A 25,968-nucleotide genomic window follows, 5' to 3' on the forward strand; every position below is an offset into this window, starting at 1 on the left:
GCAATACCACACATGGCAAAAGTAAACTTTTATGCAGGCGACAAAACAGAGCATTAACAAGCATTTGCAATGCAATAGGTCTCGCCTTTGTGAGTTTGAGCCACTGTCATTGTAAATGATAATGCATTTCATTTATGTGTTTTGAAAACCTGTAAGCGGTCCGTAAACACGCACTTTGTACTAATAGCTGGCAGACTATAAGTACAAAGTGTGTGTTTACCCAAGATTGCTTTAGAAGCCTTACAGAGGCTGAGATAATTTGGTTCCACTTAGTATGTCTGTGTTCGAACATTATGGAATTTTGGGCAGGAATGCAATGTTTACATAATCTAGATTAGAGGTTCCCATTTACCAAGACCCAATCATAGCCCTCAGCAGGTGGTCACCCAACCAGAATACATTTCCTCAATGTGTTAAACAGCTAATCTTCGCTTCTGTGCTAGTGGTAAGATCAGTGATACCATAGCATACACCACATTTAGTGTAATGGTTTAGTAAAGGTAAACATACAAAATAGAGATAATATACTAGCGGTCACAAAAGGTGCGTGCAAGAGGTCTGAAGTGCTATGTGGAAAGAAATTATATAACAATCTAATTGAAATTAATTGTATCTTATCCATTAAAAAACTATTTACGCATTTATTACAGTCCGGTTTTCCATAAAGAGCATATGAATGTGGTTAAATGTACCTTGTATCTCCCACAGCTTTTATTTGATTATTTTTAAAGGATACATCTAGACATGAAATAGCATGCTGGGGTATTACTACAACAGACAGCAAAGTGGGGTTGAGGAGTAGACATTTTTACTCGTTGTTTGCAAGTATTTCAAGTAAAGCACTATTCAGTTTTTTTCGCAGAGAAATACACAATCTATCAATGGCACTGTTTATCAAATGTTTGAACTATCCCAACTTATACAGTTTAAGAACTCACCTGGTGGTTCACTGAAATGTTCAAGGCCCATTGTAGCTGTATTCATAAAAGGTTGAATGTACCTTCCACCACTGTAGAAGGAGAGAATATGATCAAGATTCATTGTCAAAGTGGGACACACTGCCCTTGTATGTAGAAAACCTCCTGGTAGAAAGTGGGAGATGGTGTCCATATGCCCAAAAAAAGGTACTGAGGAACCACAGTTCTGATCAAAGAGCAGAAATGTCATGCTCTGTGGAACTGAAGACATTAGTAACAAGGGAGGACCCATTTTTGTGACTGTAGTTGAAAAGGACAGGATTAATGAGGTCAGAGGTAAAGTTCGTGCAATACCTGTGATGAGATGCCAGGCTGCCAAACACAGCTAAACAAACACACAATGGGCCCTGAAATGTAAAGAAATGTTGGAAAATTAAAAACTGTTTTTAAATCAGCAACACTTGCAGTACGAAATCCTCATTACAAATAGAAGGTTAAAAATAAAATACAAGGCAAAAAAGACAAAGGATTTTAAAAGAGGGAAAAAGTACTCACTTGTAATCATAGTTGTCCAACACAGGAATCTTCACTGAATTCATGAACACTTAAAATCTCCACCTGAGGGCAAGTTACCGAAACAGTTTTACAATGGAAACCTTGTTGTAGCCTTCCTGCATTTTTTCTTGTAGTAAAGTTATACAATAAACCCAAAAGAAAAAAAACATCCGACAAACCCTACTGCAGACAAAAAGAAAGGCTTTGAATAATATCCGTTTAAAAAGAACAAGAAAAGGTAAGAAAAATCAAGAGGCACAGCTTCACAAAAAAAAAAAAAACAATGCACAACACCGGTCAGGTCCCAGGTGGCAGTTGGCACTCAAAATAGCTCAATTACAAGAAACCAAAAATCAAAATCTAAATTTTTGCTATTCTTCTTTGTACACTTTTATCATTTACTGGGCTAGTAGTTGGCTTGTTCATGAAATCAGTGGAGACTAATGATGGAGGACCAGGATTACACATCAAAAACTAGAAGAGGTCACACAACTCAAGGTCATGCTTCTGTTTTTATAAGATTAAAGGCTATGAGCCACTGCAAGAGGACATGATTCTTCCAAGAGGTTTCACATCAAAAACTGGAAGAGGACACAACTCAAGGGCATGCTTCTATTTTTGTAAGATTAATGGCTATGAGCCACTGCAAGATGACATGAGATTCTTCCAAGAAGTTTCTAGACCTTACAAAATGAAGATGTGTTGTAAATCTGGCCCATCAACTCCGGAAGCATATGTCAGAGGGAATAACTTCAGTGAAACATGTATTCCCGAGCTTCTGCATGTGGCTATAATATAACAAATACCCTCATAATAGACATGGTCTTAGGAGCCAAACTCAAATCAATCCAGATATAGTTCTTTAAATAAGTGGCTCTGACCAGCAGACAACCAACTCAAAAACCTCATACTCGCCATGAGATATTAATTTAAGGCAGGGACACCATAAGTGCCCAAAAGGAATTTTTCAAAATTGCTGTCCTATGTAGACTGGCACTCCTTAATTAATAAATACATTTAACGCATCCTATTACCTCCCTCAACATGGAACAGCCGGTTGCCTACGTATTATATTGGTGGAATCAACGAAGTAGCCGGTTTTATTTTATTACCAAGAAAGCTCAATAAAGGGATCCAGATCATGTTACTGCCTAGGTGCCATGAGCCAATGTTTTTATACCATTAGTGTAGCTCTTATGCAAAAGGTACAGGGTCAGCAAGTCTAATGAGTGAAAAAATTCCTCAAATCCAACAACTTTAATCCAATTACTTCTGTACCAGTGGAAGCTAAAAGGCATGAGTAAATTGGTGGGTAATGTATTCTACAACATCCCTGAGAAAAAAAGTTATACATTCCTATCTCAAAAGGGCTTACAGCCAGGTTTTGGCACACTTTGCTTTTTACAACTAAGCACTTCCAAGAGCCAATTAGAGTAATGCTGCTTTGCTGGTCTTGTTGCCACTATTAAGCCATATTTCATCTCATGGACCATCAGTTAAGTTGGAGAGAATAGGCGCAGTGTCAAGTTCCTCCTCAGTAACAATGTGTACGTTTTGATCTTTCCTGATATGCAAAAATAATTTTTCTCAATTACAGATACACCATGTTGGAATGCGAAGTTCCACATGGACCTCAGATATTAATAGTTCTACCTATATCTGGCTATGGCTCCTGTTCAATCTACTTGGTAAATTTCTGGTTGGTATTGAATCTCACAAAAATAGCCCTCAGATTGAAAAAAAAAAATCTTTGAAATGTTACTAGAATGCTGACGCTAATAAAGACTGGTTGGCTGTCATACAACTTCAGCTAAACAGCTTGGAATCAGCAGTCATCTTTTGGTCTCAAACAAAAGGCCCCTACATAATGGGGACCATTCCGCCAGCCCTGATAAAATAATGTAAAGGCAGTCATGTTGCTAAGACAGCAGCAACCAAAATGGATCAAAGATTGAGACTGCCTTAATTTGCCATGGATGAATAACGACACCCATGAGCTAGCTGGGACCCCAAACAATGCACAAGAGATGGCTGTGCACAAGAGCCCACATCTCAGCTGCCGACCTAAGCATGAAGAGCACAGCCTCTCTTCAGTATTCTCTGCAACTGTGTCCCATTTTCTATGCCTTGCATCTTCTCTTTCCTGAAGGTTTTTATACCTTAGCACATATCTATTGCATCTTATTGGGGCAGATGTGTATAGTTATTGACACAAGGGGACATTATGTCGCACTGAATATCTACGATGATCTGGCAAACCAGCGAATTGGCACAGACATTCCATTGATTATAGTTCCTGTTGTTTCTATCCTGTTTACCTCCTAAGCTCATAGTCCTGGCACCACACGTTGGTTAGGGATGTTAGGGATTTACAACCACTTTTGATGGCACTTAAAAATAGACTTGAATTTGAAGTACCCTATAGGTACACAATTCCACCAGTTTTTGTAAAAGGTTTTAAACACCTCTTCAAATTGTGTCACAGATTCAGGTGGTCTTTAACAGAAGTTTTAGCTGAAGGGGATTGACTGAAAGAAGCAAGAAGGGATACGAGCAGAAAGATAAACCCAGTGCAAGGACTAATGGAGATTAAACCTTCTACTCCTAACTGCACCTACAACACGACTTGAAATAATCCATTCAAAGGGTGAGTGTATGTCTACTGCTATGCCCCACGATGTTAGATCAAATAACTATCAAATGCCAAGAAGGTCAAGGAGTCCAGAGAATTCAGAAGTTGTAGTACGTCTACTATACTTAAAAATAGCCCCTTCCCCCATGAACAAATCACATTAAATGAGAGTAACAGGGTTTTATTAAAGCATGAAAGGAGCAGCAAGTTTAGAGATAACTGGAATTCAAAAAAGGTTATAAAATAACAGAAACGACGTGCAGGTGTATTACTGGGCTTCGCACCTCCTAGTTATTAATGAATGGTGGCATGGCACTCAGGTGGACCCAGCTTATGCAGTGGAACGGCTCTTCATGGCGGATACCCTGCTGCTCCACCTCTTGTACAGCTCATCAACCCTGGTGGAGCTTCCCCCGGCCTGTAGGATGGTTATTTAGATATGGAGGCGGGTGGTCCGGTATATGGGTTGGTGAGGCAGGCTGACCAGTGCGATGCCCCGCTGGTAGGGCTCACACCTCCCACCTGTTTCGACACTAGTTAGGTTCCGTAGATGGGATGACATTCGGATATCCACGCTGGGAGATGTAATGCAGGGGTCCACGCTCAAATCCTTCCAGAGGTTGTAGGAGGTTTGACCTCCACAAATCATAGTTCCATAGGTATCTACATCTACGTCACGCCTGGTCACCCCTGATAAGGCATTGCACGTCTCTACCCGAGTTTCATTCATTAGAGGGTCGGTTGTTGATGGGGAATCTGGGGGCCCACAAAATCTGGTAAATTTATCAAACCCTCACTACCCAATCAAAAACCAATATTCAACGGACCCGGGCGGCGTGGGAGGCTGACATACAAGCCCTGACGGACGATGATTGGGCCGCAGTGTTGGCCAGTCCAAGGTACTTCGCTGTTTCCACTAGGTATAGGTTGAACCAATTTAAATATCTCCACAGGAGATATTTAAATTAGCGGACGATGATTAGGCCGAAGTGTTGGCCAGCCCAAGGTACTCCTCAGTTTCCACTAGGTATAGGATGAACCAATTTAATATCTCCACAGGATATATTATACACGCCTCCACCTCTGGAAGATTGGGGCCATTCAGTCCCCTGAATGTCTCCGCTGTGAATCGGATGAGGGGTCGTTTCTCCATACGGTGTGGAGTTGTGGAGCACTGCAACACTTTTTGTCGGGTGTTTTGTCCTGCAAGGGGCGGGTATTGGCATGGGACATACCAGCAGACCCCAGATTGACACCTCTACATGGCGCAGAAGATATCGGGGGGGGGGGGGGGGGGGACAGACATAAAAGACACCTTCTGTTCTTCGGTACATAGAGAAGGGGTCCCTGTACGTAACAAACAATATTACAAGGATAAAAATACGTACATACAACTGAGTTGTCACACTGTTATTTAATCACAATGTGCTTTTCAATGCAGTATATTCATCACAGTCAAAAATTTGCGATAGTGCCCCAGGGTTAGGAAGGGTGGGTGAGGGGGATGTGAATATAAGGGAGGGATGTGCAAAGTAGATCATTTATACAACAAATAAACAATGCATCATAAAATATGTACAGCAGGTCGATCTGGCTTAAAGGATTAGCCAGTAGTACAGTCAAAGCACTCAATGCTCAATGAAATGTCCAGAACGCCATGCCAGCGACATAAGTATTACTCAATTTGTTGATGGGAGCGCAAGCTGGTTCGGGTAGGTATCGTCGACGTTTCGACCCCTAATTTAGGGTTAGGTACACGTAAAACCTTAAGGGCGGGGTCTTTATCAGGACGTGGTGAGTGAGGCGGGGCAAGTAATTCTGTTCAAAAAGGGGAATTAGGTGAGTGAATAAGATATACCAAAAGTTAAAACACGCACTCAAGGGTGCAGAACACGACACTAATCAAAAGCCATGGACGTGAGGAGAAAGGTAGGTGAATTAAATGCACCCCAACGACTGATGTATTAACTTATCAGTAGGTTAGATCAGAAAAACATTGGGTCTTAGGAAAATGAATGTAAGGTTTCAGACATTAATCTAGCTGAACAATGATGCCATTGCAGTCATCATAATCATAGAGGACTACTATATATGTACACGGAAGGTCAGAGATTCTATACAATTAAAATGTGACACTCACACAAAACTCACGTTTTATGAATCAAGTTGGTTGCATGATTACAGGACAGGCCGCAGCAGCGATCCCTGTATTCTGTGGATACAATAATAGAGGATGTAGAACTTCTAGCGCTATTTATCTAGCCAACATAGTACACTGAACATAGGTACCCAGTCTCACACTGTCATACCTTCAAGCAAATGGCGAATATATTGTACCAGTGTTCTTAGGGTGTAGTATGTAGTCACAGCACATCAAATCAAATTAAGGACGGATGGCGAACAGCCGCATCAGCGGTCTTTGACACCTACAACAGTATACAGTGGATTCATAGAACTAATATACATGAAATTACAGGTATGCTTTGCTTAAAACATATTCACCGGGAAAGCCAAATATGCCTTCCTAGAGCCAGGGGCCTACCTTATGGAAGTGTCGCTAGAGAATTACAGTCCTGCTATATGTTTAAGTCCCTTGAGCCACATCTGCGGTCTCCTGAAACTGAATAGAAAAGGCGGATCTTAGGCTCACTGTCCGGAATCGTCATCGGACCGCATATACACGCGATCTTAAAGTGTCTAGGGGCTTACCTTGGAAACGGTACACCGTCGAAGGAAACAAATCTCTTCTGAAAACAGAGGTGGAGCGCGCGCAGACAGGACGTATTTCATAGACGTCGGCGCTCCACCGCGTACTGGCGCAAGATGCGTGAGAAAATAGAAGGCAGACTACGCCATGGGGGGCCCGCGTTCTAGAAGCCGTCTGGACTATTACATACATTATTAATGACCACAACTCAAACTCCAAAATAATGCACGAAAGGATTGAAAATTAAAATAAAGTCTGTGGTTCATCAACATTGTTAATTATTACTTCAGTCAATAACCATGATAACCCAAATAGGTGAGTCCATCGCGCACCTTTCAACACAGGAAGGTGTAGGCGGAATGATATATGGGTGATATATATAATACACATTAACAAATAAACACATACAGAAGAGGCAGCTTATTGTTATTTCATAACAAAGAGAACCATAGTCTAATATGGCTGTGTTCGCACACCTCTTAGACACGAGGGTGAAAGCGACCACATATGGATCAGGTCCCATAAACACATACCCATGATATTACCTAAATGAATGTTTCAATCACTGCTAGGATTTTGCTACCGTCCTAGTATCGCCATTTGTGCGTGGCTGCTATCTGATTCGTTAAGGCCATTATTAATGGAGTCAAAAATAGACATCCATTTGGATTCACGAGTGTTGAGAATTTGGGATATGTTGCCACCCCTTGGACCCAGTACCACTTTTTCTAGTACGAACCATTTCATGACATCTGGAGTATGTCCATGGTTTCTACAGTGTTCAACCAAAGGAGCTCCTGGTACCTCACAACGGATCCTGCTGCCATGTTGCAGGATCCTTGCTTTCCTATACAGGGTGCTCTAAGACCACCCTGTATAGGAAACCAGCGGAGCGGAACTACCTTTTAAAATACGAGAGCCATCACACTAGGGGACTGAGGGACAACCTACCTGTAGGGCAATTTCTCCGGATTCGTAGGAATTGTTCCAAAAAACAAGACTATATGACTGAATCAGAGGATTTAACCAATCGCCTTTTACAACGCGGATATCCTAGCAGATTGGTCAAAAGAGCCTGGTATAACCAGCGTGAGAATCTGCTGCAACCAGGTGAAAGGAATAAGGAACAAAGTGAACGCATTATTTGCGTCACCACTTTCTCAACGAGGAGCAATGATATCAAGAGGATTAATAAACATTGGTCACTTGTAGCAGATGACATTAACCAGAACTCACTCCCACTACATTCATTCAGAAGAGCGAAGAACATCAGAGACCGGGTGGTACATTCCTTTTTGGATTCCGTGAAACCTCCCACAATTCTATCCATGTGGAATCTCCCTCCGATTCTAGGACACCACAGATGTGGGTCATGTGCCGCCTGTGCCACCACAATTCAATCGAAGGTGTTTATCTACAAAGAGCGAACTTTCAATTTAAAATCATACACCAATTGCAATACTAGCAATGTCATTTATCTGATACGTTGCCCTTGTGACCAGGTGTATATTGGACAGACACAACAAAAAGTGAAAGCAAGGATCCTGCAACATGGCAGCAGGATCCGTTAACGGCTAGTAGTAAGTGACTCGCCAGTTTAATGTGTCATGGAGTTACTCAGATGTAGACGGGAACTCATGCAATGTGTTTGTATCATGTTTTTTAAAATGTGCGTGGTTTGGGGAGAGGGGGTTGGTTCTGGTCTGATGTTCTGCAGACCTCGGTGGGTGGAGGGGGGGGGGATTTTCAGTGCCTAGATATTTTACAATAGGTCTTTTACCTGTATGTATGTTGCTGCCGGGCTCGGCCTATCTGGCACTACGAAAAATCAAAACAATCTTTTTAAAAAAGAAAAACTGAAAAATCAGAAAGTGGCTGGGGGAGGATCAGGGGTGGTGCTGTGCTGCCGATAGGGCAGGTCTCCAAGACAGCCAGATCCAGAGAAAAGTGCCACTGGCAAAACAGGGGTGCAGAGGGCCAAAGAAGGAGTTGCAATCCACCCCTCCTAAAGTCCAGAGGATCCGAGCCCAGAGGAAGCCAAGGAACATGGAGATTAGGGACGCCCCACCACTCTTTAAGATGGTGGTGATCTGAGTCTGCTAGACAACACCTACATTGGACAGGAGAATAAAGAGATTGGCGTGAAGACCAGGTGAGTCCTGCCATCTGGTGCTCTGCTACAACTTCTGGGGAGCAGGCTGAGGGGGGGGGGGGGGGTATTGTGAGACTATTAAGGAGCTACTTTTGGCATAGCTCTTGGTGGGAAACCCAACTGGAGCTTTGCTACCATGGGCGAAAGCACTGTACCTGTTCCGATTTTGTTCCCTGAAAGCAAGATAACTACTAGCCCACCATGAGACGTTCTGTTCAACAAAAATTTTCTGGTGAATGCAATTGACAGTATGCGAAAGAATCCTCAATCACACCATTAACCCAACCATGTCACTATTTGTTGATGTTCACCATTGTTCATTTTCAGTGGGGTGTGGGGTGAAATAACGCTGTTGAGAATAACTACTTCACAGTCTTTACAGGTGTGTTATGTAAAAGGCTGATCTCCTTTTTTTAGTGACTCAATGCAACTGCTTGCATCAAAATTAATAGAAAAAATTCCTGTTAAATAAAAAACCGGAGGCGCCAACAACTAGGCAAGCCAAACTAACTTAACTAAAGAGCTTTGCAAGGAGCAAACAGGTCACTACAGACTTCGCACATTTCTACCTCCAAATATACTCACTATGGGGAAAAGGAAACCAAAAATAGACCTCACAGTTCAAATTATCCTACATAGGGTGCAGGCTGGAAACGGCAACTCCCAATAAGATGACAACAGCAGGCACTCGAGATGATCAAAGGCACAAAGTCAACATGATTCTAGAGGCAATATCCTTTACTAGGGAGACACTGGAAACAATGACTGACATGGTGATGATAAACATCGACCTATTGATATATGGTCGCAGAAAATTAGCAGGTGGATTTATAACCCCAGAAACTTTCCTCCAAGAACAGCAGCAAAACTTCAACACGCGGTCAAGCCATGGTCCATGCATGGAGACATGCGCTCTGACAGGATTGATTTGGTTTACCGACAAACCTGCTGTGCCTTTGTAATGCACTGCTATGTGCTCTGTACCAATCATGGGAGATGTTTGATTAAAATCTTGAAAAAAGTGTTTTAAAAAAAAAGAAATTATATATCCAGTCTCATATTTTCACTGTTTCAAAACTTTGTCTTTACCAAATTTATCATTTGTGGAAAAACGTGTATTTATGATGATTTTCTTATATATTTTCTAGACAAGGAATCAAAGTGATTAAAACAAAGTCTCTAAAAATAATATAAAAAGGTATATTTAAAAAAAAGAAAAAATTAAGGACTGATCAATCAAGCAGGAATGATTTTGTGTCATGTGTGGCGCTTTGTGTGTTTTCCTTTAAAAATGGACCACGATCACCTGTTAAGATCATGTGACCAAGACTGTGGTGAAATAAACTAACCTTATCAACACTTACATTGGTGTAGCTCGTGGATCTTTGCAGTACCCGCAGTGTATATATCTATATCTATAACTCTATATCTGAGACTGCAGTTCAGGGAACAAGGTTCCCAATTATACTCCTGGACTCGGGGTAGGTCCTCAAAGGCAGATGGGGAGGAAACATCAGCATCACTAGAATATGGAACGTTTATGCAGCACATTAGCCAACAGGTCTTCTTTCCATCTTAAACTTTCAATGGGGATAGTGAGGCTGCGCTCTGGGAGGTCTCCGTGCCCTGCAAGGACAAATCTCACTTCTGCTTTGGATTAATCCAGGATAGTGGAATCTGGTTTATTTACTTGCACCCCTCTAACAGGTGTTTTGGTGTCAGTCAGTCGCATTGCAGTGCTCGCCTGCACGTTACCTCCTTGTGCTCCATTTGCTGGTGATTCAGCAAGTACCTCTCCATTTCCTGCTGCATTTGCAGCTTCACCGCCAGCTTCCTTTGCCAAGACGAGAAACATGTCCAGGAAATCCTCCTTCTAGGGGCCTTAGTCTATCTCTTGTGGTTCAGCGATCCAGGGGAACAGATAACGAGGAGGCAGAGCAGATGGTGCACAAGCCCTAACTCCTTCCCTAGGGTAACTTATTAAATACTTTAGCTTTTCCTGGGTATTTTTCCATTTCACAGACTTGGGACTTGTGTTTTATTTATGAACCTCTTCTTGCCACTGCACAAAAAAACAGCAACTGCTTACCATCCATCTTGTTTTTGGGATGTTTCAGTTTTTTTAAATTCTCCAAGCTCTTTCTATCAAAGGTACCGTGTTAAGGAAAGGATTTCTTCCCTTCCTCAATGGTGAGTCTCATTCATTCCGTTAAATATTGGTCATTGCTTTACAATACTGGGAAATTCATAATGCGGGGAGGAGTCTCTTTCAGTAGAGGCTGGCTAGATATAGACATTTTGGCACCATCTCAATTTTTTTGGTCTTTCCCACACAAATGGGCAACAAGGAAATGGGTAGGTCGGCTTTATGTCAACTCATGGTGTGTAGGGAGGGTGGAAAACCAGAAAACAGGGTATGGGTTCCCTCAGTTATTTCTCTTAACTGCTCTTGTGGATGCGGCGGGAGGGAGGGGAAGAGAAGTATTGAGCACACAGTCACACCCACCCACAAAGATCTACTTGTGGTAAGCCGACCTTCTGTCGTGTCCAGAGGGGAGCTAATGAAGAGGAAGTACAGCGAGTTCAAGGGTCTCTTTCTCACACATTCAGCGTGTCCTGGCGCTCCTGGCTGTCTGGTCCATTACAGCACTAGAGAACTTCCCCCTTTCGTACCTACCCAACCAGTCTATTATTGCATTGTCTCTAACCCAGACATCGCTAATTTGTGCAGTTTTAACAGATTCTAGGCAAGCTTGAAACAAAACAAGTTATGCAGACAAGCACATGAAAGACTAACTAAATTTGACTCTAAGTGTTTACCGCTGTCTGACCGAATGACCAGGTTAAACGCTGGACCGTTCTCCACCCCAGTCACTTTAGAGAAACTTCTCCTTTAGTGTTGGCACTTGGGGTCATTGTGTGGAATGCGGTCCAGCTCCCTCCTGTTCATCTAGCATAGACTGTTCCTGGATTTCAACGGAACAGACTAAAAAAAACATAACACGTCAGGTAAGACTAAAAGTTTACATATGTTTCATGCAAAATAGACAATATGCAAACAAAACAATGTGTGGCAATTGTTGCTTCAACGGACCAGGGCTTCTGCCCACAATACAGTTGGAGCACTTAATGCTAAAATCCATACATTTGGACACACTTCTTCAATTTGTAAATCAATATAAGTGAATGGAAATGTGGGAGAATGTTACATAAACAAAACAAATCAAGGCGCAGACGCCAAGATTTTTGCATGAGAAAGAAAGTGAAAAGGACTTAAATACTAGAAACAGAACTACAAACTAGCACTGACTCCAATGCCTTCTATAATTCAGGCTTTGTGGTGCCAATCCTGAAAACAAGGCTATGCTTACTGCGTAGTGTAGAAAATGAGCACTTGTACAACACTGAACAAAATGGCATCCGGGCTTTGGAAATACATTGAAACATAATAGACAGATTAGTGTTATTCAGCTCTTCAGGTTTATAAATAGAAATAGAGTGCAATTAAGGCAAGCAATGGTGTAAAGACATACATGAGCATTGGTGTGTTCATAATAAAGTAATTTAATTAAAAGCACAGACACAAGTGATCCTGCTTTTTCATTTGACAATGAATCCCAAAAGGATGCCTATACTAGTGTCAGCTGCAGAATTTCTTAAGTATCAGAAGGTCAGAGTGCACTTATAATGGGATATTATCATGCACATTCTATCCCACACAAAGTTACAGAATGTCAAGCTTTTTTTCCCTCATTTTTATACACCTTATGTTTGATGAAGTACATGGTAAAGTATGTAGATTGTTAGCATAGTCAAGGGTACTTGATCCTTCTGGCCTGCCTAGTTACCTACCTGCTGCAACACCTTAGAAACTGCTTATTCTCTAGTGCAGTCTTCACACTACAATGACTACCCTACACAGGCATACAATGTTCGTGTCCATCGTGAATAAAGTGGCAGATGAGTGGACAGCGATATGCTGTAAAGAGCTCCTAACCCAGCACATAGGAATCCACCAAGAGAAGCGTTGCCACACGAGCAAAGATGGCATGCAGAAAGACTGGAGATTCAAAGCGATACCGGTTATGTAGGAAAACACAGAAAACTTTCCTGGGGTATCATGTACAACTAAAGCCATGTACTCTGGGCCTATAAATAGTGGTAGTGCAGCAGCCAGTCATTCTGCCTAGAACACTAGACTATAGGTGATACCAAGACCGACCAGCATAGGAAAATACTGAGATGGCCACTCACTGCGTTAAAGGCTCACAGCTGGTGCTGGCACTGCATCCAAGACTGACCATCAAACACCCGTGTGTCTGTAACCAGGAAATCTGGAGGTTCCCGAGTGGAGTGCAGAATCCTTCTGGCACAGAAGCAGGACCATCTATGGTTTGCTTAGTGCCCACTTTCAGAGCAGGAAGTTTGTGTGTTGGAACCAACTCATCCTGAGCCACACTGCATGTAGGAGTGCCACAATTAGATCCACACCACATGTGATTGCCTCGTCGATAGTATGCTCATCACAAATCTAGTGTTTGCCAGCAAAAGTACCACTCGAGAAGTAAAATGAAAGTTGTACTGCACTCATGTTTCATGTGGTGGCCTTAAACTGCAAGGGCCACCGTAACATTGGAGGGCTGTAAGACGGAGACTGTTGAAACCACAGCCAGCAGACAAATCAGCAAATAGCAGAATAGTATAGTACAAAGTTGGCACTACATTGTGGTTCAATACATATAGTCGTCTGGACAGGGTTTTAGTTAAAAACCCAGCAGCCACTATGTCCCTTGAGGTTACCAGTCAGGATCGATTCCTTTCTGACCACTCCCCTGTGGCGTGTGTGGTGCCACGGTGTCTCGCCCCCAGACCTGGAGGTTACCAGCAGAGAACCTTGAGGACCATGTGGGGAAGCACCACATAGAAACTGCCATCGCTGACTTTGCAGACCTTAACTGGGGGGAGCGAGATCTCACTGGCCACGAAATGGGACGCCCTAAAGGCGGTGGTAAGGGGGGCTGTATGAGCCTTACATATGGGGTGCGGAAACTGCTCCATCAAGAGCAGCAGGAGGTGGAAATCCGCCTCGTGGAGTTACAGACCTCTGAGGCGCACAACACAGTCACGAGAGAGAGAGAGAGTATGACACTCAGACTTGCATCCATGACATTCTAGGTCAGCTTGATCAATATACTCTCACACAATATAGGCAGTGTCTTCATAGGGAGGGCGACAAAATGAGACGACTAACTTGGATCCTTCGGCGGGAGAGGGTCCCGGAGAGGATTGTAGCTCTGCAGGGGCCCACGGGGGCTTGGTCCACTCTGAAATGGGATTGCTGCGGGTCCTTCGGTCCCATGTTCAGCAGGTGTATGCCGCGGACCCCACTGTTGCCGAGTCCGCTTATCTCCCTTACCTCCGGGAATTGTCCTGTCCCTGCAGACTCTCCCTAAATCGGTGCAGGAAGACCTGGATGTGGTCCTGTCTTTGGGTGAGGTGCGCACCGCCCTGCAGCGCCTGCCGAGGGCCAAGGCGCCGGAGAGTGACGAATTCCCTCCTGATTTTTATCAGTCCTTAGGGGATGTGCTCCCCCAACTCCTACTGCAGGTTTACCTTGAGACGCTGGGGGAAATATGCATGATCCTGAAACCAGGTGGGGGTGAGGGGGGGGCGGGAACGCCCTGGAGCCTTCCTCGTATCGCCCAGTCACGATGATCAATACGGACATTAAGATCTTGTGCAAGCTCCAGGCCATGCGCTTCGCACCGTACAGGACTCATTTGGTCCATGAGGATCAGTGCAGCTTCATACCGAGACATAATACGGCCATGAACCTGCGGAGGTTGAACTACATTTTGCACGAGGTGCGTGGGCAGGAAGAGCAGATGGTGTTGGTATCCATTGACCTCGCCAAGGCGTTCGATACAGTTGGCTGGGGTAATCCTCGAGGTCCTCCGTATCATGGGCCTAGGCCGCAAGTTTTGTCGCTGGATTCGCATCTTGTATGATGCCCAGTGGGCCAGGGTGAAGCCTGGGGGTGCAAGGTCCGAGGAGTGGCGGCTGGGACGGGGTACTCGCCAGGGGTGCCCCCCCCCCTCGCCGCTACTGTTTTCCCTGGCCATAGAGCCCCTCACTGTTCAGGTCCGCACTGACATGGAGCGGTGGGGTGTCAGAGCGGGGGACACGTCCAATGTCATCTCCCTCTATGCGGATGACGCTTTGTTCTATTTGACCGCCCCCCCCGGGACGCAGTGCCGTTGCTGCTGCATCATTTAGATCGGTTTGGGGAGGTGTCAGGGCTACGACTTAACCGCCATGAGTCCCTGATCTTCCCACTGGCAGGAATCGATTCAGTGCCTTTAGGAGACCTGCCTGACCTCGGGCTGCGCTGGGAACGGGAGGGGTTCCGGTATCTCGACATACGGGTGGCTCCGACGGACACACAGGCGTTAGCCCAAAATGTGGATCGTATACTCGCTTCCCTACAACAGTCAGTGTCTTTCTGGAGCTCTCTACCTCTCTCATTGATGGGACGACAGGGCGTTGTCAAAATGGTGATGTTGCCTAGGAAGTTATATGTCCTCCAGAACTTGCTGTGTCTGCACCCGACACAAGTCTTCCGCACTCTTAATACGCTTCTTACGTCCCTGCTCTGGGCGGGCCAGCGTAGTAGGGTGGCTCTACACACCGTTGTTCATAGCTACGAGGAGGTGAGCCTTGAAGCCCCACGCTTTGACCTATACTATTACGCGGCCCAGTTGCAACATGCAGCCCGCTGGTTTACAGACACTGACAATTGGGAGACACGACTCCTCTCTGGTAGGGCATATACCCAAGCGCTACAGGTTGCCCTGATGCGGGGCAATGGGGTGACACAGCTACCGTGTGGCAGCGGTTTGTGGAGAGGGTCTTGCGGAGGGCACCCTTTCACAGGGAGTTCCAGATTTGGATACTGGCCCCCTTTATTGATATGGGGCAATATATGTCCTTTCGGGCCTGGAGGGAGGGAGGCTGCAAAGTATTAGCTGACCTTTACCCGAGTCTTTTCTTACTTTTGAGCAGCGGAAGAGACCTTTAGTCTTGGACGGGGCCAATACCTACATTTTGGGGACCTTCAGGAGGTGGCCAAGGTCCTCTGGCCCCAGTACCCAGACGCACCACCACTGACCCACACCCTAGATATCCTCCTTTCCTGTGGAAAGGGGCGTAGGCTGATTTCGCTCTTCAATAAGGCCATGAAAGGGGACTCGACCCCCCCCCCCACCCCCCGGTGCCGCCCTTCTGGGCAGCCTGGGAGACAGGTCTCCGCACTCCACTGAACCAGGGACAGTGGACACGCATAGGTACCCTCACCCAGAAGGTCTACTGCAACGCACAGTTTAAACTGACACTTCAATTTCCTGCACCGCACATACCTAACCCCAGTTTCATTGAAGCGCATCTCCGAGAATAGGGAAGACAGTTGCCCTAGAGGTCACGCTGAGAAAGCGGGCTTCCTGCACTTAGCCTGGGGATGCCCTTTGGTTAGGCAATTCTGTGTGAGGGTGGTGTACCGAATAGTCGAACCACGGGCCTTCGTTGGTGCCCGAGCCCCTGCAAGGTCTGCTTGCTCTGGTCCGGAAGCCCAAAAAAAAGAAACTCATACAAATTCCTCCAATTAATGTTGGTGCTAGCCAGGCGCAGGGTGGCGATAAGTTGGATGGGGCGAGGGGTCCCGGAGGTATCCACTTGGCTCAGAGATGTAAGGGAGTGGTCATTGGCCGAGGAAACTCACATGCAACTCACTCGACGGGATGAAAAGCTACAGGATGACCTAATGGCCTGGCGCGTAGTGTGTGCATCGGGACTGGCGGAAGAGGTGCTCTCCTCATGTGACACGGCTAACAGAGTGGTGGGTTGGAAGCGCCTGTTGCATCTGGGTCTGACGGGGAGCAGGGGCGTGGATCCCAGTGATGTTCACCGCCTGAATCAGCGCTATGCCTGGCTCCTTCTCACGGTGCTACTATTGTATGCTTTTTGTGTTCCTTCCCCATGATGCAGTCTGTAGTCCTAAGTGCCGGTAATGAGGTTGTCGATCTGTGTACATACACTGAAAGCATGCCAGTTATGTGTTACTGTTTTAATGTATAAACTGGATAAATAAAGGTTTTTTAAAAAGACACATGAGAAACACCAGCAACTCAGACTGGCGGAGGAGGCTGGGTCCACGGCAAAACAGCATATCTATCAATCAATCAATCAATCAATCATATCATTTGTAAAGCGCACTACTCACCCGTGAGGGTCTCAAGGCGCTGGGGTGGGGAATGCTGCTACTGCTCGAAAAGCTAGGTCTTGAGGAGTTTTCTGAAGGTCAGCAGGCCTTGGGTCTGCCGTAGGTGGATGGGAAGGGTGTTCCAGGTCTTGGCTGCGAGGTGGGAGAACGATCTGCCCCCTGAGGTCGCTCTTCGGAAGCGGGGGACATTAGCGAGGGCAGCGGAGCAGAGCTGGCGGGTGGGGGTGTAGAAGCTGAGTCGTATGTTGAGGTACGTTGGTCCGGTGTTGTGGAGTGCCTTGTGTGCGTGGGTGAGAAGCTTGAAGGTTATCCTCTTGTTGACCGGGAGCCAGTGCAGGTCTCAGGTGGGGTGTGATGTGGCTGCGGCAATGGATGTCTAGGATCAGATGTGCAGAGGCGTTCTGGATGCGTTGGAGCAGTCTCAGGAGTTTGGCAGAGGCTCCTGTGTAGAGGGCGTTTCCATAGTCCAACCTGCTGCTAACAAGGGCCTGGGTGACTGTTCTTCTCGTTTCAGTGGGGATCCACTTGTAGATCCTACGGAGCATACGGAGGGTATTGAAGCAGGAGGAGGAGACTGCATTGACCTTTTAGTCATGGAGAGGGTGGAGTCGAGGATGACCCCTAGGTTGCGTGCGTGGTCGGTGGGTGTTAGAGCGGTTCCCAGTGCGGTCGGCCACCAGGAGTCGTCCCAGGCCGGAGGGTTGGCTCCGAGGATGAGGACCTCCGTCTTGTCCGAGTTCAGCTTCAGTCGGCTGTTCCTCATCCATTCAGCAACGGCCGTCATTCCTTCGTGAAGGTTGGTTTTGGCAGTGTGGGGGTCCTTGGTGAGGGAGAGTATCAGCTGGGTGTCATCGGCGTAGGAGAGGATGTTGAGGTCGTGCCGACGGGCGACGTGGGCGAGCAGTGCCATGTAGATGATAAACAGAGTTGGGCTGAGGGATGAGCTCTGGGGTACGCCGCAGATGATCTCGGTGGCTTCGGAGCGGAAGGGGGGAAGGCGGACGCTCTATGTTCTGCCGGAGAGGAAAGAGGTGGTCCAGTCCAGGGCCTTCTCTTGGATCCCAGCGTTGTGGAGGTGTGTTCGTAGTGTGTGGTGACAGACCGTGTCGAAGGCGGCTGACGGGTCCAGGAGGATGAGGGCCGCCGTTTCTCCTTTGTCCAGCAGGGACTTGATGTCATCGGTGGCGGCGATGAGGGCAGTCTCGGTGCTGTGGTTGCTGCGGAACCCGGACTGGGAAGGGTCCAGTATGTTGTTCTCCTCGAGGTAGCGGGTCAGTTGTTGTTGACGTTCTTCTCGATGACCTTTGCTGGGAATGGGAGCAGGGAGATGGGCCGGACGTTTTTGAGGTCCTTGGGGTCCGCCTTGCGTTTCTTGAGTAAGGCGTTGATCTCGGCGTGCTTTCAGGTCTCCGGGAAGGTTGCTGTCTCGAAGGAGGTGTTGATGACTTTCCGGAGATGGGTTGCGATGGATGTGCTGGCTTTGTTGAAGATGTGGTGTGGGCATGGATCTGACGGAGTTCCGGAGTGGATGGTGTTCATGATCTTGACGGTGTCATCGTCGTTGACGTTGGTCCAGTAGAGCAGGCGGTTGGTGCGGATTGTGGTCATGGGGGTGGAGGTCTCAATGGTTGTCGGGGCAGTCGTGGCGTTGAAACTGTCGTGGATGTCTATGATCTTGCGGTGGAAGAAGGTGGACAGCGAGTCGCACAGGTCTTGCGAGGGTGGGAAGTCGTTTGTGTTGGAGCTGGGGTTGGAGAGTTCCTTCACGATGTTGAAGAGCTCTTTGCTGTTGTGCGCGTTGTTGTCTAGGCGGTCTTTGAAGGAGGCTTTTTTGGCGGATCTGGTGAGGTGATGGTGTCTGCGGGTGGCATTCTTGTGGGCGGTGTGGCTCTCCGATGTTCGTTCACGGAGCCAGATCTTCTCCAGCTTTCGGCAGATTTGCTTGGGGGCCCGGCATAGCGAATCTGAAGATTGAGCAGGCGGAAAGAATAAATGCGGAGATACCAAATTAAAAGTCTCACTACTGTTGCCTGATAGTGACAAGAGTCAGCGATTGCAGTAAGGGGACGCAGAGCAGAGATGATGTACGAGACAAGAACTTCATAATGTGGAATACTGGGACAGGGGCGTGCGCCCCTTGCAGGTAAGAGCAGGTGAAATATAGACTAAGTGAGGTGACAACAGACTCATTCTGAGGGAGAGACTCCGGTGGATCACTGGCAGACTCAACCCCGCACGACATGAGACAAGTTTGGGGAGCGAAGCACTCTGCTCAGTTGGGGTGGCGGGCAGTTTTAGGACCGCCGGGCAGGGAGGCAGGGTGGGGGGATGGGGGAGGAGGCGGAGTGTGACTAGTTATGTGAGTTCAGTTTTTGTTATTTTGTTGTATCGCCAATGATTCACAAAATGTTTGAAGGCACTAACCATTATGTACTGACTTATGACCGGTTTCGCCATTCATTACACAAGACAATTATAACACATACACATGATGGATACATTAACGCAACCTGAAGAATCAAGTGCAAGCTTGCTGTGGTCGGAGACGCCGGGCCCCCCCCTGACTGTCATATCCTGGAATGTCAATGGTCTAGGTAATAAGATTAAAAAAGGGTTGGTCCTCCAATATTCAAAGCGTGGGACCCCAACAGAGGCGCAGATCCAGGAATCACACCTTGTGGGATCAGCCTGCAAAGCGCTAGATCGCTGGCGGTTTAAAATGGTGGCCTACTCTGCATTCACCTCTGGCTCCAGGGGAGTAGGAATACGGATCCATAAAAGCTCACCTTTGATTATAAAAGGATCATGGACAGACGAACAGGGCTGCTTTGCAGCAATGTCATGCCAATGGGAGGGGAGCGTTTACAACCTAGCCTCAGTCTACATCCCACCAGCGCTCCACCAGACAGCATTCCAAGACCTAAGAAAGTTCTTGCTTAACCTCCCACATGGAGAGTTGATTGTAGGCGGGGACTTTAATGCAGTAATGGTCACCACCATATATCATATCCCCCCCCCCCCCCCCAGAGACTCCTCTAGCCCTAATCAGGCTTTGAAGGACTTCATAGAGGCATTGGGACTCATAGATCCCTGGCGCACTAGGTACCCCCTTGAGGGACAGTACACCTTTCACTCTGGAGTACACAATAGTCTTTCGAGGATAGACTACATTTTCACACTGGCAGTGACGCCGGGGAGGAACAGAGATATCCCATTTACCCAGGGGCATCTCTGATCACTTGCCAATACAACTTCAATATACATCACTAGTCCCAGGTAGGAGACACATTTTTCCGCTTTACCCCGGATTTCTAAAGGTCCCGAAAATAAGCAAAGAACTTTTAAAAACCCCAGGGCAATACTTTAAGGAAAATGAACAGTCAGTGGATTCCCGACCATTTTATGGGAGGCCTACAAAACAGTAATTCGTGGACAGGCTATGTCACTAATTACCACCCAAAAGCGGGAACACCGTCAACATCTGGACACCCTGGAGGAAAAAAGTCCACCAAGCAGAAACAGCCCATGCAGCAAACACTAACGATACCACGACACACACATTGGAGACACACTGCCACACAACACTTGATATACAAAATAGGGGACAAAACGGGCAGGCTACTGGCATGGCTAGAAAGACGGGAGAGGGCAAGCCGCTGTGTTTTCCAATTAGAACTAGACAACGGTACTACTACAACAGACCCACAGCAAATAGTTGAGACACTCGCATCCCATTATGAAACAGTGTACACACCGAAAGCCACCGCAACCATAGAGGAGAACTTAGAATTTCTCCGTGACATCCAACTACCTACACTTTCACAGACAGCGACACTGGACTTCGAAGCGGCACTGACTCCGGATGAACTGGGGGTGGCACTGTCCGCACTGCATACAGGGAAGACACTGGGACCCAATGGCTTACCAGTAGAACTATATAAAAAGGCAACCACAAGACTTATGGGCATAACCTCCTTAACATGTACATTGATAGTCTAGATAACGGGATATTGTTGAGGGATCAATGACTGGCCACCATTGTGGATATACATAAACCAGGTAAACCGCCATCAAAATACTCATCATATCGCCCAATATCCTCAATAAATGCAGAGCCAAAATATTGGCAAAAACACTTGCACTTCGTGTACAACCCCACTTGGCAACACTAATCCACCCGGACCAGTCGGGCTTTATGACGGGTCGCAATACTGCCCTCAATCTTAGACGACTGCATGGGGTGATGGCCCACATATCAACTATACAGGAGGATGTGGCTATCCTCTCATTAGACGCGAGTATGGCATTAGACCTCGTGGAATGACCGTTCCTCTTTGCGGTCCTCCATAGGATGGGATTTGGCCCCAAATTGTGCGCATGGATTAAACTGCTATACAAGGCACTCCTAGAGCAGGTAGTGGCAAATGGACGAGTATCTAAAGACTTTGCACTGGGCAGAGGAACAAGGCTGGGTTGCCCATTATCACCACTCCTCTTTGCTCTAATATTAGAACCGCTCGCGGAATAGGTAAGACAAGATGTGATGATTCGAGGGATGAGATGGGAGGACCACATCTCGCTGTACGCAGACGATGTGCTGATATATCTAGCATCCCCGGCACAATCACTGATCTGCTTACTAGATAATTGTACAGCATATGGGAAGGTCTCTGGATACACGATAAATTGGTCGAAATCACTCATGTTCATAGTACACGGTCCAACACCAAAGCTCCCGCGGGGTTGTGAGCTCCAAGTAGCAACCAGCGGATTTAAATATTTGGGGAATATACATTACGCCCCATACAGGGCTCTTCATTGAAGAAAACCTCATGAAACCGTTGACAAAGTTACGAAGAGACGTTAAACATTGGAGATCGCTTCCACTGACGCTACTGGGTAGGGCAGCCCTCTTTAAAATGATGGTGCTACCAAGATTTATATATTCCCTCCAGAATATCCCATTTCCGGTCCCCCCTACATATTTTAAAGCAATCGATACCGAAGTCTCCACTCTACTATGGGATGGAAAGCCGGCACGTATAGCACAACATAAACTGGTTCAGGGCTGGTACGATGGGGGAATTGCACTGCCAAATATAAAACTGTATTACTGGGCCTCCCAACTAATGATAATAAACCAATGGCTACACGCCCCGCAGGAAGAACGGTTTTCCGAATGGACATATATATTTTACCCCCAGATCAGTTATTGAAAGCCCTATACACCACCAAACGTAAGAACACCTTTACGGGACCAACAGCTCACACAATCAAAATATGGCATACGGTGCAACGTGCATTAGAATGGGAAGGGGTGCTGACGCAGGCCACTCCTCTCTGGGAGACCCAGCGGCTAGGTACCCTACACAACTCAAAGGGGTTCAGGAATTGGGACCTCATTGGGATTAGCAAAATAGGGGACCTTTGCGTGAAAGGGGCGGTTCTCTCCTTTGCAAAATTACAAGAGAAGTACAGCATGGCGACAAATTAAATCTACAGATACACGGAAATCAGACAATCGCTTATGAGTGCCATCCCCCCAGAGACACAGCTATCGGAAACATTACCCTTAGAAGACAGACTCCTCACTGAACACATGCACAAAAAGGCTATCTCCCAGACATATCGCAAAATCATAAATAACTTACTGGACCCCATGGCGACCCTGCGGGAACGCTGGCAGACAAACCTAGGGTAAATTGAGGACTCAGACTGGCAAGATGCGCTGGCATCCCCGCGTCAGGGAGCAATCTCATCCAAGCTCAAACTAATACACCTCAAGGTCTTCCATCGCATGTATTACACACGCACTACTATGCATAGATTGGGGCGGGCGCCCGACGCACTGTGTATAAGACAATGCGGACTTCCAGGAACATTCTATCACATCATATGGGAATGCCCACGACTTCAACCCTACTGGGAAAAAGTTATGAGCGTGATCTCGAAGGTGGGGGGAGCGGCGTGGGTGCGGGCAGACGTCCCGCCAGACCCCAGGAGATGCCTCCTCAACATCTGGGAGCCCACAGATCTGAATTTAAGGTTACAGGATTGGAAAACACTAGGAATGACGATAGCGAAGCATAACATAGCAAGGAACTGGGGGCTCGGATGCAGTCCAGACATACCAGCAATAAAGGAACGACAGATATAGCAATGGTGGCCGAAAGAGCAGTGTATATACACAGAGGATGCCCCAAGAAGTAGTCTAGAATATGGGGAAACTGGAACGAGTTTAGAGTGCATATATGCGAACCCCCACAGATGGCCTCAAGCCCGGACATCAGCCCATAACAATAGCAATGAAAGTCATTGATAAAGGTTTAACTACCCTAAAATGCAGTCAGTCGAGGTGGGAGGGATGCCAAACGATCTTTGTGTATTTGTATGAGCGAACTAAATGGTTATGCTGTATAAAAAAAAATCACGATGGTAATTGCAAAAAGAATGTAAACCGAAAACAAGTGGATAATGTTAAGTTTTATCTTGAAAATGCAATAAAAAAATGTATTTTAAAAGAGGGATAGAAGCTCATAAATTGAGCCAATGTGGGAAACTAAAGGGTGTCCTGACAGCACAAATTTGTTTTATGTACTTTGGAAAGAATATAAAAGTACAGGCTCTTTATAAATCAGGTATTCTGCTCCATAACCATTAGTTTTTAATTCCTCTCCCTACCAGGAAGGTGATCTTCTCCAATATCGCTGGAGTAGTTTATCGTGACAATTGTTTATAGTTCAGTGTGTCACTGAGCAATTGTGGACGCACTTCATTATACATCATTTTGAGTAAGATTGCTATTGGGGCCCACCCCTTAATCAGCCAGTTTGATGACAATTGCATCATTGGTGGCAAATTCAGTGAGTGCCAGTCTTTCCTCCTTTGTGATATTAATATAGACAGCGAACTGTTGATCAACTAAAGCAACATGTTCCCAGTTGACAGCCTTCTCAAAGTTGAGTACCTCTGGCAGCATCCCTAAAGGAGGGGGACAGAATGTTTATTTTGGTCTGAGCTTAGTGTTTGTGTCAATAGTATGGGGTATCTCAGGTCTGCCTAAGAACACTTTCAATTTGATTTTTCATAGCAATTGGGTTATCGCAGTCTTTAATCTGAACAAATTCTTACTGGGTATTGGTTAAAAAAAAAAAAAGAATTAAGTACTTTGTTAAGCACACTGTTTAGTGCATGGGTTAGAACCTTTTCAATGAGGTGATGGCAATATTGGGCATAGTGGCAAAGACTTGCTTGTCCCTGGGGTTGCGGCTCGCGATAGGGTAGCTCCTTGCGGTGTCAATGTTCTGCCATGCTACTTTCTGGTCTTTCCTTCCCACGCCTCTTATTATATATTTTTTTTAAAAAAAGGCAGGTTTTGGTAGTGGCAGGGAAAGTTAATGGAGGAGGTTATCCAAGTGGTAGTAGTGGTCCATATCCGACGTGGCATAAGGGGGAGGGGGAGAGATATTCTCCCTGCATCTATCTTTTCCCTTTGGTTGTCACCTCTCATTGATACAGTCATCGGAGTCAGCTGAAATACTATCCCGTGATGAGGTGTCAGAGGAAGATGCAGTTTTTACAATGTTGTCCTCTCTCAAATAGGGATATACATTCTAAAGCAAGAATTTTTTTTAGGTCTTTCTGAAATTGTTATGTTTGACTGAGCAAAAAAATTCTTTGTATTAAGTAATCCATTTGTTGACTTAACTTTGTTTTGAAGGGCGTAATACAGATGAACAAGTTACTTACCTTCGGTAACGCTTTTTCTGGTAGATACTATATCTGCCTGTGGATTCCTCACCTTGTGAATACCCCTTGAGTCAGCAACATTCGGAAATTCTTTTTTCGTAGCCTCGCGCCGACGTGGACTCCTGACGTCATAGAGACACGACCTCGCTCGCGACTCCGCTGACGTCACCGACGCCTATAATAGGCCCACGCCGGCGTGATGACATCAGTTCCGCCCTTTTTTCCGTGCCATCGAGGCACACGGACGGACCAATGACAGTAGAAATATACAAGTATACATAGTACACAATAATCAAGGCAAAACACACAGTGTTAAGCAAAAGCAGGAAAGCAATTGGAACATTTCCTTGACAACAAAATATATATACATTACATTACAGTAACTCCGGCATAGAAGAGTGGACAACGGGGAGGCGGGTGGGTCAGTGAGGAATCCACAGGCAGATATAGTATCTACCAGAAAAAGCGTTACCGAAGGTAAGTAACTTGTTCTTCTGATAGATACATCTGCCGTGTGGATTCCTCACCTTGTGAATAGAGTCCCACAGCAGTCCCCACTCCCGGAGGAGGGTGTCCACTCTTCTAGACCAGGAAATCCTGAAGGACAGAGCGCGCAAAGTGACCGTCCCTCCTCACTTCGGAGTCTAAGCAGTAATGCTTCGCGAAAGTGTGGAGGGAAGACCAAGTCGCCGCTCTACAAATATCTTCTACAGGCACACCTCTGGCCAATGCTGAGGTAGAAGACTTAGCTCTAGTAGAATGAGCCCTTATACCCTCTGGTGGTTCCTTACCGGCCAAAGAGTAGCAGATCTTTATGCAGAGGACGATCCATCTCGACAAAGTTCTCTTATGGACCGCTCTTCCTTTCTTGCAGCCAGCAAATCCAACGAAGAGCTGGTCTTCCAAACGAAAGTCCTTGGATCTGTCCAAGTAAAAGGACACCGCCCTCTTAGGGTCCAGACGGTGCAGTCTCTCTTCCTC

General features: G+C 46.2%; 1 protein-coding gene across 7 annotated transcripts in view; it reads right to left on the reverse strand.

Annotated features, from left to right (window-relative positions):
* Positions 1 to 25,968, reverse strand: part of RBM44 (RNA binding motif protein 44) — a 1,911,902-nt gene that overhangs the window by 1,774,741 nt on the left and 111,193 nt on the right. For 3 of the 7 annotated variants that reach the window (XM_078681325.1, XM_078681323.1, XM_078681324.1), the window contains exon 2: positions 939 to 1,324. The exons of 3 other annotated variants lie outside the window; for them this stretch is intronic. In XM_078681325.1, coding sequence (XP_078537451.1) covers positions 939 to 1,209 — 271 coding nt within the window. In that variant the 5' untranslated portion in view covers positions 1,210 to 1,324. The remainder of the gene's footprint in view (positions 1 to 938; positions 1,325 to 25,968) is intronic. One more of the 7 variants, XM_078681326.1, reaches the window with a different exon arrangement.

The sequence above is a fragment of the Lissotriton helveticus genome, chromosome 3_1 (genome assembly GCF_964261635.1).
Source record: "Lissotriton helveticus chromosome 3_1, aLisHel1.1, whole genome shotgun sequence".
Lineage (NCBI taxonomy): Eukaryota > Metazoa > Chordata > Amphibia > Caudata > Salamandridae > Lissotriton > Lissotriton helveticus.